This window comes from Sus scrofa, chromosome 17, assembly GCF_054392235.1.
Source record: "Sus scrofa isolate SSC_HxYL_T2T_F1_AM1 chromosome 17, Sscrofa_HxYL_maternal_Yorkshire_Landrace_v2.0, whole genome shotgun sequence".
NCBI classification, from domain to species: Eukaryota; Metazoa; Chordata; class Mammalia; order Artiodactyla; family Suidae; genus Sus; species Sus scrofa.
In genome coordinates, this window is record NC_139399.1 from 51,876,901 (window position 1) to 51,895,561 (window position 18,661).

Genomic DNA, 18,661 nt, shown 5'->3' on the forward strand with positions numbered 1-18,661 from the left:
ACAAAGTGGTTTATCTTGGCTGAGAGTGGTGAAGTGACGTTCAGGAGCTGGAGCAAGGCCAAGGCCAGCCACCCTGTGGAGGCAGAGCCCCAGGCTTGGGGTGGGAAGAAAGGGACGCACCTGGCCTTCCTGGACTTCGTCCGGACTGCAGAGTCTGTGCTGTTCCTCTTCTCTTTGGCCTCCTTGGGGCCCGAGGCCTCCCGGGGCTTCCGTGCCTTCTTGATCCCGTCCTTCTGCTTGGGCTCCTTGGGCTCCTTGGGCCTCCTGGGCTCCTTGGCCTTCCTGGGCTCCTTTGGCTCTCTAGGTTCTCGCTTCCTCTTTGGCTTGGGCTCCCTGTCCTTGCTTCCCTTTGCCGCCCCCTCTTGCTCTCCTGGATCCTTTTTCTTCCGTTTCTTCTTCACGCCAGTGCCACCTCCTCCACTGTCCTCCAACCCGTTATGGGACGTCGTTTTCCTGGGGAAAAGGGCCTCAGTATCCTCTGCAGCAGCGTACAGGTCCTTCTGGGGCAGACAGTGACTGGCCACATCTTCGATTTTCTCCTCCTGATCAGTGCTGTGGTCACACGGGGAGGGGGATTTGTAGTCAAAAGTGACAGAGGCATCAGACATTGGGGAGTGACTCAGAACTTTTACATGTGACAACTGTAAAAGAGAGAGAGATAGGCACGTTACTCTTCCGCTGCATGCTTCACGCAAACAATGACATTAACTTAGAATGCACGGATTTGTTCAACATTTCCTGAGCACCTGCAATGTGGCTCTTCCTTCTGGGCGAGGCCATGGGCGTAGGGTGGCAAAAAGGACACTATTTATGTTTGCCTTTGCCCTTGTGGAGCAGGGCCCTTGCGGACCAACTGGTTGTGAGTATGTTATACAGGAAATTTGTATGTAAAAACCTGGAGGATTTCCATGTCATGTGCAGAAATATGAAACATCTTTTAAAGCTCCATGTCTAGAACTGGCAACAGCAGTCCCCCACAAAATACTTTCAGAGACCACTAACAGACACAAATCCTAGGCACGCTGTTCTGACCCGGAATGGCATTTCTCATGCTGATACAAAAACATTACTGTTCCAGTCTGTTCACGAATAAAGGTGATGTCACCAGGGTGATAAGGATGCAGGGTCAGGCTCAATGTGCTGCTTCATCTCCCCAAATCTTCACTCTCACACATCATCAAGCAGTAGCAACAGTCAGCTGGTTTGATTTTTAACAAGAACATCTGGACAATTAGAAAACGCTTTTATTTTTAACTAAAAACAGGATTCTTCTACACGATCATCTAACTTTGTACCAGATTCAGCACCAGATAACCTTGCAAAAAGCAACTAACTTGCAAAAACCAACTGACATACAGGAGGACGCTTTCCTGTGACAGATGCTTTTACAAAGTACCACAGGTGCTGAAGGCAACCCTAACAAGGACATCTCAAAGCTGTTTTAGAGCACCATCAAGTAAAGGTACAGTCTCCCAGTATGACCACTTTTAAGGAAACATCCCCCCCGAAGCATAAATTGTATCTTATACTTTCAGGTCTGGTGTCACAAAGGACAGTAATCACTTCATAACCAAGTTAAGGCTGCCAATAACCTGATAATGACGTGGGTACTAGTTTCAGGGAATAAAGAAATAACTTAAGGAGAGCCTAGCAGAGACAAGCAGGCTTTCCAGGAAGATGGTACAATCACTTTTGGATGATAGCTTAGATAGGATCAGCCCCATCTGTCAGCAGCCTGCTCCTCTACTAAGAGGCCTGGCATGTGCTGAGGGGCACAGACAATGGCCAGGTGGTATGGTTCCCCTCTGGTGTTCTGGTTACCCAACCTCTGCTCAGACTTCCTGGCCCGCCCTGGGAGTGACGGAGAAAGCAAAATTCAGCTGCGTAGTTCCCTTCTGTTTTTCCCAGTTCCCTTTCCCAGTCAGATACTCCCAAACATAACATTGAGAATCCCAGGGGAAAAAGATGGAAGAAAAGGAAGATTCATTGGGATTTTTAATCATAAATAAAGTCTAGCCTCATGAACAAGCCTAAATTCAGAGGGAACTGGTCATTCTGGCAGGACTTACTACTTTGGGGAAGAGAAAAAAAATCAGTTTGACTACCTCATTGCTGATTGAGTACCTGAGATGGCTTAGGAAAAAGAGGAGGTAAGTTAACTTAAAACAAATTTAAATCAATGAAATACAAGAAAATGGTTAAGGTGGTAAATTTTGTATTATGCGTTTTCTACCACAATAAAAAGATAAAAGAAAAGAAAGGGCAACAAGAAACCCACTGGTACTTAACAGGTATCCAGCTAAAGCTCGGATCCCGTGAGCACATAACCATCCTTGGGACAGGACTTAACTCTGTGCTAGGGATACTTAGCCCTCAGAGAACAACTTTTTGCTTAGCATGCAAGAATGAACACCCTGAAAAAGCAAGAGACACAGGTTTGTTTATTAAAGAGGTTTTACAAGACAACACACTGAAGACCTCATTCCACCAGGGCAGCTCTCTGTAGGTGAAGGCAAGACCCTCTCTTCAACTTATACCTCATGTCCAAGTCTTTGCTCTGAAGGACAGGGCTCTCCAAAAAGCTGAGCAGGTAACTCAAGTAGGTGCTGGTAACTGGAGAGTCAATCATTAGGCAATACAATAACAGCAGCTAACAGTTAGAGGAACACATCAAATGGAGGTACAGGGAATTATGCCAGGCATGTTGCATGACAGCTATAACCTTTTCAACAATCCTGCAAGCTTAGAGCAATGATGCCTGTTCTGCATATGGAGAAATGGAAGATTACGGATGTTAAGTGACATGCCCAAGGCCACATAACTAGTGAGCAGAGGAACCCGGATCTGAACCCTCTGGCCCCAGAGCTAAGGCAGCATTTTATGACATCTCAGGGAACCATGCCACCAGACCAGCATGATTACACTTGGTTAGAAACACTAAATGTGATGGCACACTCAAAGGCTTTCAGAAAAGGTCAGGCAGCTCTTCATAAAGCTAAACATACAACCCCCTGATGTCCCAGTAATTCAATTCTCAAGAATCCTAGATAGTTGTCTAAATCAATGAAATACATGAAAATGGTATTCATGTATTTTACAGAACCTCTCATTTTACACACAAAATAACCTGTTCAGAGATGTAGGGGTTTATAGAGAGAAAGCAATTTGTCCAGATATTTTTCCAGGGAGAAGGGAAACCCAAGAAACTCAGCACATTCAGACAGTGCTGAAAAGGGGCAAGTAACCAAAAATATAAAATTATAATCAAGGAAGTCAATAATTCACCAGAAATGTTTTTACTTTTAAGGTACATTGTTAGGAGCTTGGAAAAGATACCTGCAGAGGATTAAAAATACAAGACAAAAAATATTTTTTTCTATGTGTCTCAAGGTCAACTGAAGAAAAAGGCAAAGAGTCTAAATAAAGTCTTTGTTTCAGCCTCTTCCAAGAAGAATATTAAATTATGCTTTGAAAATGGCCCTAAAAGAAATAATCTACAGATGATGGACCGTGGTCACAACATTTTACATTAATACATGGACAATTTAAATTCAGACAAGCATTCAAGAACAGAAGAACAGAGACATGCAACAATGTTAACTCATAAGTGGCACTGTCAGTAATAAAACACATTTCTGTGATTGAAAATTATCAATCTAGAAGTTCCCGTCGTGGTTCAGTGGAAACGAATCTGACTAGCATCTGTGAGGACGCAGGTTTGATTCCTGGCCTCACTCAGTGGGTTAAGGATCAAGCACTGCCATGAGCTCTGGTGTAGGTCGCAGATGTGGCTCAGATCTGGCGTTGCTGTGGCTGTGGTGTAGGCCAGCAGCTACAGCTTCGATGTGACCCCAGCCTGGGAACCTCCATATGCCATGGGTGTGGCCCTAAAAAAAAGACAAAAATAAAATAAAATACAACAAAATGAAATTATCAATCTGCAATATTCATAGAAAAGACACTTAAAGATCTGAATCTAGATAAACAGATTCCAGGTCAGTTGTAAAGGATTTAGGAACTAACAGAAAGATCACGTCCTAGGTCATCAACTCCCAAACAGAGGTCCAAGGACAAACTTGTATTATCCCCCTAAGAATCACTCAAGTACTTAAAAGTCAAAATAGACTTAAGAAAATCAAAGCTACAAAATGGAAAGACGTTGAAAAAATTATGCTAAGTGAGAGAAGCCAGGCACAAAAGACCATTTATTGTATAATTCCATTTATATGAAATGCCAAAAAACAGGCAAATCCATAGAGACAGAAGTAGGGTAGTGGTTGTCAGGGGCTGAAGAAGGAAAAAACATAATATCTGAAGATGGGCATAAGGCTCCTTTTGAGGGTGACAAAAATGTTCTAGAATCAGACAGAGGTAATCTTTACATAAGCTTGTGAGTAAACTAAAATGACTAAATGGCATGCTTTACAAATGTGGATGTGGAGCTGCCCTTGGGGCGCAACAGGTTAAGGACCCGACATTGTCTAACTGAGGATGCAGTTTAACCCCTGGCCTCATTCAGTGGGTTAAGAATCCAGTGTTGCTGCAAGCTTCGGTGTAGGTTGCAGATGCGGCTCCAATCCAGTGTTACTGTGGCTGTGGCTTAGGCCTGCAGCTGAAGCTCCAATTCAACACCTAGCCTGGGAACTTCCATATGCTGCAGGTGTGGCCGTTTAAAAAAAAAAGTTAACTTTACAGAATGTGAATTACATCTCAATTTTTAAAAATTCAACTTAAGAATGTACTGAAAAGGGTCATCTCATATGTTGCTGGCAGGAACGTCAATTTTTAAAAGTCTTTTTGGGAATTCCTGTTGTGGCTCAGTGGAAACGATCCCGACTAGTGTCCATGAGGATGCAGGTTCAATCCCTGGCCCCACTGGGTGGGTTAAAGGTCGGGCGTTACCATGAGCTATGGTATAGGTTGCAATGCAGCTTGGACCCCATGTTGCTGTGGCTCTGACGTAGGCTGGCAGCTGCAGCTCGAATTTGACCCCATCTGGGAACTTTCTGCGGCCCTAAAAACAACAACAACAAAAAGTATTTTTGCAGGGAAGCACAGCAATAATACTAAAATTTAAATTTAGGATACATTTTTTCTTTTGCTTTTTTAGGGCCACACCCAAAGCATATGGAAATTCCCAGGCCAGGGGTCAAATTGGAGCTGCAGCTGTAGGCCTGCGCCACAGCCACAGCCACCACGCACAGGATCTGACCCATGTTTGTGACCTACACCACAGCTCATGGCAATGGCAGATCACTGACCCACTAAGCGAGGCCAGGGATTGAACCTGCATCCTCATGGATACTAGTTGGATTGTCTCTGCTGAGACACGACAGGCACTCCTGGGATACACTTTTAAAGTGAGCCTTTTTCTTTCTGAACATAAACTAAGGAAACATTTAGGTACTCCACAGGTTTACGCATAAGAGTATCAGATACAGATTTGAGGGTTTTTTGGTTTGTTTTGGCCACACCTGCAACATGTGTAAGTTCTCAGGCCAGGAACTGAACTCGAGCCACAACTGGAACCTGCACCACAGCTATAGCAACACTGGATCCTTAACCCACCATGCCACACAGGATCTTCCCATATTTCTTCTTAACAGAGAAAAAAACTATAAAATATCTGGAGTCCCTGCTGTGGCTCAGTGGAAAACGAATCTGACTAGTATCCATGAGGATGCAGGTCTGATCCCTAGCCTTGTTCACAGGGTTGGTGGTCTGATGTTGCCAGGAGCTGTGGTGTAGGTAGCAGACGAGGCTGGGATCCCACCTTGCTGTGGCTGTGGTGTAGACCGGCAGCTGTAGCTCCACTTGGACCCTTAGCCTGGGCATTTACACATGCCACAGATGCCGCCTTAAAAAGAAAAGAAAAAAAAAAAAAAAAACCTGTAAAATATCCTATTTGTCAATCTTTAGGAAAATGCTTAAATTAATGTCACATCCATTACACAGAATAATACTACACAACCATTACTACACAAAGTTTTAGCTGACATTTAAAGTGTCCCAACCTGAGGGAAAGTAAAGAAAAAGAAAACCTATGAGCTAATCCCATTTTTGTTTGTTTAAAAATGTTATATCAACATTAGCTTTTTAAAATAAAATTAGGAAACATATCAGATAATAAACATCATTATGCCTGAGAGATTAGACGGCGGGCAACTTTCACTTCTTTTCTTCAAAACTTTCTCAAAATTATTCATTTGTTTTTTCCTGTTCCCCATGATTAGAGGTCAAGCTTCACAAGGCAATAACTCTGAGGTATTCCCCACCATCTCTGTGGCTTACAGTGAAACTCAATCTCAGTTATTGGATGAAATGAAATGAAAAGAGAAAAAAGGGAGTTCCCATCATGGTATAGCAGAAACTATAGAATCCAACTAGTATCCATGAGTATGCAGGTTCGATCCCTGGCCTTGTTCAGTGGGTTGATGATCCGGTGTTGCTGTGAGCTGTGGTGTTGGTCACAGACTCAGTGTGGATCCTACGTTGCTGTGGCTGTGGTGTAGGCTGGCAGCTGTAGCTCCAATTTGACCCCTAGCCTGGGAACCTCCATATGCCATGGGTGCGGCCCTTAAAAAGCAAAAAAAATAAATAAATAAAAAATAAAAGAGAGAGCAAGAGAGAAAAAAGAAGTCTACAAAATTGTATATGTAAACAAAAATGACAACGAATACCTGCGTATGGAAGAATGAAAGAAAATAAACAGGAGTTCCCGTCGTGGCGCAGTGGTTAACGAATCCGACTAGGAACCATGAGGTTGCGGGTTCGGTCCCTGCCCTTGCTCAGTGGGTTAACGATCCGGCGTTGCCATGAGCTGTGGTGTAGGTTGCAGACGCGGCTCGGATCCCGCGTTGCTGTGGCTCTGGCGTAGGCCGGTGGCTGCAGCTCCGATTCAACCCCTAGCCTGGGAACCTCCATATGCCGCGGGAGCGGCCCAAGAAATAGCAACAACAACAACAACAACAAAAAGACAAAAAAAAAGAAAAAGAAAAAGAAAATAAACAAAATATTATTAATCACTTGAAGCTGTGCAAATTTGGGTTTTTTAATTTTTTTAATTAAATAGACATCTAAATTTTCAGTAATGAGAATATTACTTTCCTAATACTTGTCACAGAAAACTTTTCACATAGATGTAATAGAAGAAATTTACAGACTTTAATAGTGCACAGGAAAAGTTGCTTGCCAGGTATGACCTGCTCATCAGGATTTGGGAATCAAAGGCAGATATGAGAGGCACTGGCACCAGTTGTATTTGACTAGATGCAGGGCAAGGAGTATACACTACCCTAGGGCTGGAAAGGCATTGCACACCCTTCACCCAGAAGTGCTTCCTCCAATTTCAAGCCAGCAGTGAGCAGCCCAGTGAGCTCCTGCACTACAGCCTTCCACCTTCTCCAGCAGGGAGGGGAAAGAGTTCTACTATAGACATACTTCACATCAAGAAATCAGCTAAACACAAAAAAGTAGAAAAGCTTATCCAAGTTTGAGACCTGTCTTTGTTAATCAAAATGAAAACATAAAACAAGTAATCGCTCTGAATGAGTTGAATGAATGAGTAATCACTATGAATGACTTGGTCTGTGGACATTCAGGTGGCAAGGTTATTTTCCAGTTAAAATTATCTTAGTTTTTTCACCTTCTCTCTTTTTTTTGGGGGCACACCCATGGCATAAAGAAGTTCCCAGGCAAGGAATCCAACCTGAGCCACAGCAGTGACAATGTCAAGTCCTTAACCACTAGGCTACCAGAAACTACACCTTTTCTTTCTTCTGAAAGAATATTTCTTAACTATGGTATATACTAAAGACAGAAACCCCACATATCCTTGCATTTATTATAATGCAACTGCACTGGGACTCATTTGTTTGGCAAAAAGAATTGTGCTGAGTGAGCAAGACTCATCTGAGAAGGGACAGGAACACTGTCAGCAAAGAGAGAAAGCGTGTGTGTGTGTGTGTGTGTGTGTGTGTGTGTGTGTGTCTGTGTGTGTCTGTGTGTGTGTGTGTGTCTGTGTGTGTGTGTGTCTGTGTCCTCTGCGGGGTTTTTTTGGTGGGGGGTGGGGGGGTCCTGCATTCAGCCTATTCAATCCTTGAGTCCCATGCTTTGGGTGATAAAGCACGTATTCTGATGCTGATGTAGCTCATCACCTCGTCACAGCTCCTAAGCACCAGGAGAAGAGTTCAGTTTCCAATATCTAAGGTAGAAACCTTAGGCATCTAAAGTAGAGCCAGGCAGAGGGGTCCAGAAAGCTCTTGGATATTTCCAAGGGGAATGTCGACAAGAATAAATTAGACTGCTCAGGGGGAGTGATAAAGAGAGACGAGGAAACAGGACCTATCTGAGGAAAACTAAAATTCAAGATCCCCAGGAGATCTTGAGAATGTACAGAGAGGACAAAAAGGAGCAGTAAATCAGTGATATAGGAGGGAAAAGATAAGTGTGGCTTCACAGAAACCTGAGGATGAGAGCATTTAGGACAGAATGATCACAGCGGTCAAGTGTCGCTGAGGAGTAGGTCAGTTAAGGACTGAAGAGTGACCAACAGATTTGGCGTTGTAATTTCTGCAAAACCCTCTACTCCAAAGTCCCTGACTCTGTCCTTCCCAGTCCCCACCTCTAGTCTCATATTTTTGCATTTAAAACAGGGTGGGAGGGGTGGGGTTTTCTCTTAACACATTTCAAGAGTTTTACACAAAGTCAACCCAAACCTAGTTAACTCCAGGCAGTAACAAAAAGTGGGGGCAGGTAGATAATTAAATCTTGATGCTGACCACAAAGAGTTAGAAGGAGAGAAGGAAAACTTAATAAGTGCCTGTTTGTTAACAAGTGCTGTTCCTAGAAACTACAAGTTTTATTCCTAAACAATTATGGCCTTGGGCAAACCAAAAGCTCAAAGTGATTCAATTCTGTAATCTGCCAAAGTAGAATGATGTTTTTTCCTTCCAACCAAGGCTAGAAGAGACCTCTTCAAGAATGTTTCTGTGGTATCTTCTAAGCCAAGTAGATCAACAAAAATAAACCTATTTTTCCTACCTCTTCCTTCCTCACCCACCTGTAATATTTTCTTTTCTTTTTACAGCCACACCTACAGCATATGGAAGTTCCCAGGCCAGGGGATGAATTGGAGCTGCAGCTGCCAGCCTACACCACAGCGATAGCAACGCTGGATCTGAGCCACATCTGCAACCTATATCACAGCTTGCATCAATGCCAGATCTTAACCCACTGAGCAAGGCCGGGGATTGAACCCACATGTTCACAATGTCAGGTCCTTAACTCGCTAAGCCACAGCAGGAACTCCTTAAAAAAAAAAAAATGTTATGGCCACACAAACAGCATATGGAAGTTCCCAGGCCAGGGGCTGAACCTACGCACAGTCGTGTGGCAACACCAGATCCTTTAACCCATTGCACTGGGCAGAGGATTGAACCCTCACCTCTACAGGCACCTGAGCCACTTCAGTAGGATTCTTAACCCACTGCACCACAGTGCGAACTGCCCACCTGTAATTTTACTGTAATCTTGGGCTACCAGAGCCCCTGAGCCCAGAAATGAAGTGAACTCTGACCACTGGCATTGCCACATACCAAGGCCCAGCAAGACTATGGCCTGGAGTTAGGAATACTATCTAAGTGGATAGGGAATGATGCGTTTTATATATCTTGACCTTTCAGTCACAGCTACCCTGAGTACAAGGAATTGTTTTGATATTTGAAAGATAAAATAGATTTCAGCAATGATAATAATAGCTGATTTTATTAATAACTATTGGACAATGTACTAAGTTTCTTAAATGAATTATGTCTCAAAACAACTCTGAGTTATTATGGTTCGAATTACATTATTATGGTTCTAATTACAACTCTATTTTATAGAGTAGCTCAGAGAGGTTAAATAACTCACCCAAAGTCACACAGCTAGTGAGTACTAGAGCTAAGATTTGAACCCAGGTGTGACTCCTGGTTTCAAGTGCCACTACTTTTGACTACTTCCTGATACTGCCCCACTGGTTCACCAAACTCAGAAATAAGAATTAGCAAGAATCTCTTACCATCTCAACTTTATTTCCATTATCCATTTCCCAAGAGCACTGTATCTCCCCAACCTTTCCTCAGAAAATCTTTAACTCACCAACTTTTTCTCTTGCATCCATTTCTTTATAAATCCATCTGTTCCCCAGATCAGAATAAGAGACTACATGAGGAATCAAACAATCTAACAGAAAACCTAAGACTAAATAAGTGATCTGTAAGACTTTTCAACTTTCCCAGAAGGTTCCTGAGATAAGGGTTAATGAAGATCACACATGGACTTGGCAGCTACCAGAGGTCCTACAATTACGACCCCAAGAACACCTTTTGTAGGCATTAAGTACTGTATTTCCTCTTTTCCTCGCAAAATGAGAACTCTGGATCCTTCGTCACTAAGCATCATGTAGTTTCCCAAAATGTATAAAATTTATCCAAAACTATATCCATAGTAAAGGGATGGGCTAACCGAGGAGCCAGACAGTGAGTTAATGAGAAAACTATAAACCACATCAAAAGCAGAGAGAAGTTCACTGCTGTTACTTCCGCTTTTTTTCATAACACTCAGAGTACTAGTTTGGGGCTAGTCTTCCCGAGAGTGAATCAAAGTTGGAGAGAGGAAGGCAGTTCTCCAGAGTCACACCGTCACTTGCCAAATGTCACAGATCCTTGATCTTCTGTTGCCACTTTGATGCTACCCCAGAGGCCTGGTCCCCAGAGCTTCCCAGACCCCTCTGGGCAGGACAGGAGACGAGGCAATTCTATTCACTGTTTAAAAGCAGTTGTCTTTAGTCCACTGTTTTCTACATGTAGAACAGACTCAGAGCCACTTTATTCACAGAATTTGAAAATTAGCAGCTTAGGAGTTCCCTTCATGGCTCAGTGGTAACAAACCCAACTAGGATCCATGAGGATGTGGGTGTGATCCCTGGCCTCGCTCAGTGGATTAAGGATCCAGCATTGCTGTCAGCTATGGTGTAGGTGGCAGATGGGGCTCAGATCTGGCGTTGCTGTGGCCGTGATGTAGGCTAGCAGTTGTAGCTCTGATTCAACCCCTTGCCTGGGAACTTCCATATGCCATGGGTGTTGCCCTAAAAAAAGGCAAATAAATAAATAAATAAATAAAACTTAGCAGCTTAGTTCCATAAAAAATTTAAAAAAAAATCATTCTGTATGTCTCAGCTAGTGATATATTGGATAAGTCAGTAACATGAGCTGAAATACACAATTATTATGTAACATATTAGTTGAAAATTATACCTACTTATAATACTATTTATTTTGGTACTGACCTACAAATAACATAAATAAATGCTCTGGTCAGGATGGATCTCTGAGGTCACCTAGCCCGAACTCCCATCTTTGGGTCCCTAACACACAGCAAACAGCTCTCCAGTCTCTCCTAGGGATGGGGACCATGGCTGGGCAGCTCAGCTTTTCAGGATGGTCTTCTTGAGATGGCACTAAAGCCTATCTGCCTGTAACTCTCCACACATGCCCATTCTCACCCACACGTCCAGTAACAGACACGGATACCCTCTTTGCCATGGGATGCTTTTAAATTCTCTCTTCTTTAGGCCACGTAATCCTAGTTACATCTATCCCATCTCACAGAAAATGAGTAAACGTTCCATTATCATCCTGGTCACTTTGCTCTGGCCTCTCTCAAAAGTATATGTTTAGGAACAAAAAAATGACTTAGGACAACAATGAAAACAAAAATATGTTAAGGCGTGTCCAAAGATAGGTTTTAGAGCCTGTGGACTACTTTAGCATGAAGGTTATTTTCTATTTCCATGCTCTGCAACTTCCTGAGGTTCAGTCATCACTACAGCCCATCACCAGGACCTGTAAGAGAAGCAGGATCAACTCCTCCTGAGAGTGGCTCCACTTAATTAACACGCTCCTCCACCATATCTAATATCAGCTTCTAAATACAACCACTGGCCTGTTCATCAACATTTACTATGACGTCTAAATGAAAATCCATCTGACTGAGGCTACGTAACAGCTAGCTGACATACCAAAGGTCTTAATGTGAAGCAGTAAAATCTTCAAAGAAAGAAACCTAACAGCTGTTTTTAACAGCAGCTCCATTTTCCACTAGGTGGATGTGCTACAGCCATACCTCAAAGATACCGCAGGTTCAGTTCCAGACCACCACAATAAGGCAAAGTCACACAAATAAAGCGAGTCACACAAATTTTTTGGTTTCCCGGTACATATAACAGTTATGTTTACACTATATTGCCGCCTGTTAAGTATGTGACAGCATTATGTCTAAAAAAACAATCTACATAATTAAAATCACTCTATTGCTAGAGTTCCTGCTGCGGCATAGGGTTTAAGGATCCAGCATTGTCTCTGTGGCGGCAAGGGTTTGCTCCCCAGGCCAGCACATTGGGTTATGGATCCGATATAGTTCGGATATAATCCCTGCCCCAGGACCTTCCGTGTGCCACAGGTATGGCCAATAAGTAAATAAATAAATAACCACTTTATTGCTAAAAACTGCTAAGCATCACGTTAACCTTCAGTGAGTCATTATCTTTTTGCTGGTGAAGGGTTTCACCTTGATATTGACAGCTGCTGATGGATCAGGGTGCTGGTTGCTGAGGCTGGTACGACTGTGGCAATTTCTTAAAACAAGACAATAATGAAGTTTTACCATATCGTATGACTGACTCTTCCTTTCACAAACAATTTTCTGTAGCATGCAATGCTGTTGGATAGCATTTTATCCACGGCAGAACTTCTTTCAAAACTGGAATCAATCCTCTCAAAGCCTGCTGCCACTTTATCACCTAAGTTTATTAATATTCTAAATCCTTTGTTGTCATTTTAACCATCTTCACAGCGTCTTTACCAGGAGCAGATTCCATCTCAAGAAACCACTTTCGTTGCCCATCCATAAGAAGCAACTTCTCATCTGTTCAAGTTTTATCATGAGGTTGCAGCAATTCAGTCCCACTTCTAATTTTAATTCTCTTGTCACTTCTGCAGATGTGGTCGTTAACGTTGACAATCTGACCTCTTCCCATGAATCATCAATGTTCCTCCTGGCATCCAGAATGGTAAATCCTTTCCAGAAGGCTTTCAATTTACCTGGCCCGATTCATCAGAGGAATCACTATCTATGGCAGCTATAGCTTTACGAGATGTATTTCCTAAATAATAAGACCTGAAAGTCAAAATTACTCTTCGATCCATGGGTTGCAGAATGGATGCTATGTCAGCAGGCATGAAAACAACATTAATCTCATTGTACCTCCCATCTCCATCAAAGCTCTTAGGTGCACTGTCAATGAGCAGTAATATTTTGAAGGAAAATCTTTTTCTCTGAGCAGAAGGCCTCAACACTGGGCTTAAATACTCAGTAAACCATGTTGTAAATAGATGTGCTGTCATTCAGGCTTTATTTTTTCATTGTTATGGCACAAGCAGAGTAGATTTAGCAAAATTCCTAAGGATCTGGGGATTTAGGCAATGATACACAAGTAATGGCTTCAACTTAAAGTCACCTGCTGCATTAGTCCCTAACAAGAGAACGAGCCTGTCTTTTGAAACTTTGAAGCCAGACACGGACTTCTCCTCTCTGGCTATTAAAGCCCCAGATGGCATTTTTCCAATAGAAGGCTGTTTCGTCTACACTGAAAATCTGTTGCTTAGTGCAGTCACGTTCCTTAACTGTCTTAGCAGGACCTTCTGATAACTACATCAACACCTGCTGCTTCACCCTGTACTTTGATGTTATGGAGATGGCTTTTTTCCTTCAACCTCATGAACCAATCTCTGCTAGTTTCGAACTTTTCTTCTCTACTTTCCTCACCTCTCTCAGCCTTCATAGAACTGAAGAGAGTTAGGGCCTTGCTCTGGATTAGGCTCTGGCTTAAGGGAATGTTGTAGCTGGTCTGATCGTCCATTCAGACCACTCAAACTTTCTCCACATCAGCAGTAAGACTGCCGTACTTTCTTAGCACTTGTGTGTTCACTAGAGTAGCATTTTTAATTTCCTCTAAGAACTCTTCCTCCGCATTCACAAATTGGCTAACTGTTTGGCACAAGAGCTTCTGCACACTTGTCTGAGTATATCCCTAGGAAAAAATCCTGGCAGACAGAAAGGCACGCTCTAAAGTGTTTGTCTACTAGCTGATGACTCTATAGAGCCAGGACAGGAAGAAATCAGTGAGGAGACAGCATTTAGTCACTGATTGTCTTATAAAAATTGGCAGCAGCTGGCCTCAATCCCTGGCCTGACTCAGCTGAGTCAATTATTTCTCCAAACAGGTTGTCTTGGTTTTGGTTTCAAAAGAACCTATCCACTAGGGTCAGAACAGAGTCATCCCTGTAACCATATCCCTAGGTCAGCCCATATCCAACTACTCGGGGCTCTACAGAAGCAGAGAGTAAAGCGGCTGGTCCCACCCAACCTCTTGCACGGGGTCCCAATGAAGGGGAAGGATTCACATCTCCCCAGTTACCAGGCTGTCATTCGATTCTGTAAAAGGAAAACCAGCCCGGCACAGACAGCCTGTTTCCAAGGGACAGAGGCAGATCCTCCCATCGCATCTCCCTGGGCCATACTGGCTGGGGCCTCTGGGTTCCTGTGCTTACGTACCACCTGGAACACAGAAGTACCAACTAAGGAAAAAGATCTTGGTGGGATGGGTCACAAAGATCATATGGTTTTATCAAACTCCCCCTCTTTAGAAAACCAAATGCCAAATAGTTGATGTTCACATCCCTCCAATTAGTTCACTAGTTTCTGTAGGAGAAATAAGAATCCTATAAGAGAATGATTTTAGCTTATCCAAACATCCCAAATGACAAATACTGTAAGTAATACATATATATGAAAACTATAAATGATAAATACTATAAAGAAGTGATCACATCTCACTTTATAAAAACTTGGAAAGCTATCCCAAGGAAGGAAACACATCCTTTCATATAGCTAATTTTGAGCAACATTATGACTTACCGTCTTCATTACATTTATTCTCAAATGGAGCTGATTTGAGCATAGTAAAAATTCACATATTAAAGTCATTCAGAACAGAGCTCTCAGTTACCACGGGGAGAATGGGAAAAAGAGACAGCAAAGTAACTACCAGAGGCTAAGAGAGAAGTCAAAACTGCCAGCATCTCCTCTTGTTAAAAAAGCACCAGTGGAGTTCCTGTTGTGGCTCAGTGGTAACGAACCCGACTAGGAACTATGAGGATGCGGGTTCCATCCCTGGCCTTGCTCAGTGGATTAAGGATCCAGAATTGACATGAGCTGCGGTGTAGGTCAAAGATGAAGCTCGGATCCCGAGTTGCTATGGCTGTGGTACAGACCTGTGGTTTCAGCTCTGATTTGACTGCTAGCCTGGGAACCTCCAAATGCACCAAGTGCAGCCCTAAAAAGCAAAAAAAAAAGAGAGGGAGCCCCAGTGAATGCTGGATACATTCACTTAAAAGATATGTGATCACTTACCTGCTTCTCTTTCTTCTGTATTTTCATTATCATCTATTGAAGGCAATTATTTTATTTCTGTAAAACATAAAAAAGGCAAACATTACGGTAAAATTCAAAATAAAGCATTTTAGATGACCTCAGGATGAGCTGTGACACGTGAGGAAAACACAGAGGATGATTTCCAGAAAACATTTACAACAAGCAGTCTTCGAGCCCAACAACACCCAAAACCTTAAATGTAGCCCTAACCTACCTACTCCTACCCCAAACCCTACTTTATTGCTCCAGAGATGTGGAGTCAAAAAATACCGTCTGAGTAGATTAAACAAGTTATAAAAGATGCTGGTATATTAAATTACAAAGGAAACTAAAGGAGGAACCAAAAGTATTGACATGACTATACCGAGAGGGGTGGAGAGCGGCTGGAAATAAGTAAAGCCCTCATGTCTTTTAGGAGGAAATCAAGAAGCAACATCTACAATTGAGAAATCAAGAAAGAGAAATATACACAATAAACAAGAGAGCTAAATGAGTTACAAGTTGTTCTCTTGAAGGAGGGAGGAGTTGGTGTGCGACAGGGCAGGGCCCTCTTACATTTCATCATATGCTGTCCTACCTTACTTGATGTTTTGTAAACCATGTGCATTTTTATTTAACAAAAGAAATCCTGTTCTGATATTTCATATGATTTTTTAAATGATTCTACTGTATGAACCCAGGACTTAAGCCCCATGCCCACCTCAACCAAAATGACCCTATGACAATGAACTTTTTCTCATCAATGGCTTGAGAAGTCTGGACGTACACTGATGCATCCTAGGGAACAGAAAGAACCTATTTTAGGAAACCTGGATTCTGGGGCTGCCTGAATCACCAAGTCTCACCGTCATCATTTACAGACACCTTCCCCACTCGGAACAGAATCCTGGCTTCTGGACTGAGCCTGGATGCAGATGCCACCTCATATTTACCGTTTCCTTTGATCTCCCGGACACCCCACAGAGCTGCAGACCATCACCCCTCAAGAAACTGTCCCAGAGGTGCACAATTATCCTTATGTTCATAATTACTTCTCATATCCAAATGAACGTGATGTGTAGCATTAAGCAGAACTTTAAAGCGGGCTGCCAGTCCCATCTTCTAAGTGAGCTCATGGTGTGTTTGATGCAACTGAGAAAAATGAAGGACTGTCGGTTTAGGGTTTTTTTTTCCCCCTCCACAAATCAGAAGCATTTTCTATTAAAAAAATAATAAAAATAAAAAGACCAGAATATGCTACCAGGATATTGCGGCTTGCAAAAAGCATAGCATCCAAGGAAGTAACAAGCTGCAGAGTGGGCTCAGGTAGGGCCTAGACCAAGGGGGAAGCAGAGGAGGGCAGAGGAGAACCAGCCAAATCAGGAAAAGGGAAAGTCAGGTCAATAAATGATGCTTCTAAGGATCAGTGTGAGGACTAGCATTTGATGGAACAATTATTCACCTCAAGAAAACCATAAATTCCTGATAAATGGTCAGGAAAAGGCTCTAAATCAGGGCAGTTCAAAGAATTTTACCCCTAATCTTCACTATAGTGGAGTCAGTTCCAGGTAAATTATGTTAGCACAAGTTTACCTCCTTTATCGCTCAACTTCAAATTATCAGACCCCCAGAAAACCAACTTCTCAACCATCAGAGACTATCACAAATTCCAAAATAAAGAAGTTTAGAAAATAAGTTCTGGCTAATAAAAAGGGGTATTATCAATAACCAGACTTATGTACTCAATTAAAATTCTACCCAACAAAATGAAACCAATCACCTACAAAACAGAAAAAGTTCACCAATGCCAATAAAAATTATTTTTTAAGATATTTCACAAAACAAGTATAAGGCAGTAGGGACATCAAGAAATACAATTTCTGACTGAGTACCACAAACTAGCATGCAAGTAAGCAGGGCTCCATGGGGAAAACATGTCCAACGGATCCTCGCCGATGACACTGTTCACTGCTTCAAGCTTCCTGAAAGCACTCAGGCAACGTGCCACTCGATCCATAAACTGTGCAGTCCTTTAATGTGCCAACTCCACATTAAAGGACTGCACAGTCCATCCCAAGCAAATAAGCCAATAGGAAAAAACGCTGAGAGAGGGATGAGATGAATGTGAAAAAGCCTGTCACAGGAGAAGCGCCCCAGGGATCGCACAGCTCCACCATTCCTTGGGCCTGTGTCATCACAGGGCCTGGGGAGAAAATCACAGAGGGCAGATGAGCACAAGCTGGAAAGATTGGGAAGAGATGGGGCTGACGCAAGTGTGGCCTGGATTTGGTTACTCAGCAGAGAGAAGGCATGGAGGAAAAGAGCTGAGTGAAAGATTCTAAACCAGATCTCAGGTGCCCCTTCCCCTAATTCCTTCACATGCGAGACACTGCCACCTGTACCTTCAGGAGTATTCATGCTGCAGAGATAACCGCGCCCCATTCTCTGAGGGAGAGAGACTCCCGGTCAGGCCCCGTGGTGCTACTCTAGAACTAACTGCCCTGGGTCCCTCAAAGCAGTCTTTGGCCAAGCTTGAGTTGTTCTTGCAAAATCATTTCCAGCACCCTGATGGACTGTCACATGCCAGCATGTACCACCCTATGAGATAACAGATATCATCAATATCAATAGGTGTTCAACAAGCAGTTGTTAACTTTTATTACTCCAAACAGTACCTAATAGTTTAAAAAGCACTCTCTCTTAAGTTACCTCTGCTTTTTTACCTCTTCGATGGCACATGTTTAAAAAACACAAAACTACTTCATCTATCTGTAAGGCTAAATTTTATACAGCAGGAATGGATGAATGGACACGCCCTCAGGCAGGTGCTTCTGTGCAATACTGGAAGTAGTCTTAGAGCTTCTGCTGCTGGGCTACCATCACTCAAAACTTGTAATTTGACAGATCCTCTTGGCTCAATAAAGTACAAATTGAAACAGTAATTTCAGGGTCCCACAATTTAATAAGAAGCATAACACAAACAGATTCTGAAATTCCTGTCTGTGTGGACAAAGCAGGAAATTTGTCAACAAAGGAAAAAGTGCATTTAAAAAAGTGTCTAACTTCTGAATTACATGAAAACTGGGGGGACTCCAATCTCCTCTCTCCATTTCAGTGCTTATGTATGAAAGCAGCGTTAGCCGGTAAT

The 18,661-nt window shown here is 42.7% G+C and overlaps 1 protein-coding gene across 25 annotated transcripts in view; it reads right to left on the reverse strand.

The window, feature by feature from the left end:
• Positions 1-18,661, reverse strand: part of CHD6 (chromodomain helicase DNA binding protein 6) — a 216,833-nt gene that overhangs the window by 131,641 nt on the left and 66,531 nt on the right. For 16 of the 25 annotated variants that reach the window (XR_014832359.1, XR_014832360.1, XM_085003939.1 and 13 more), the window contains 2 exons: positions 15,514-15,570; positions 121-641 (listed from right to left, as the gene is read on the reverse strand). Coding sequence is in view for 16 of the 25 variants with exons in the window: in XM_085003934.1 (XP_084860060.1) it covers positions 121-641; positions 15,514-15,546 (554 nt within the window). In the remaining 9 variants the exon portion in view is untranslated. Of the gene's footprint in view, positions 1-120; positions 642-5,773; positions 5,858-15,513; positions 15,571-18,661 lie in introns of all 25 variants that reach the window. The other 9 variants (XR_014832358.1, XR_014832357.1, XM_085003926.1 and 6 more) reach the window with 1 other exon arrangement.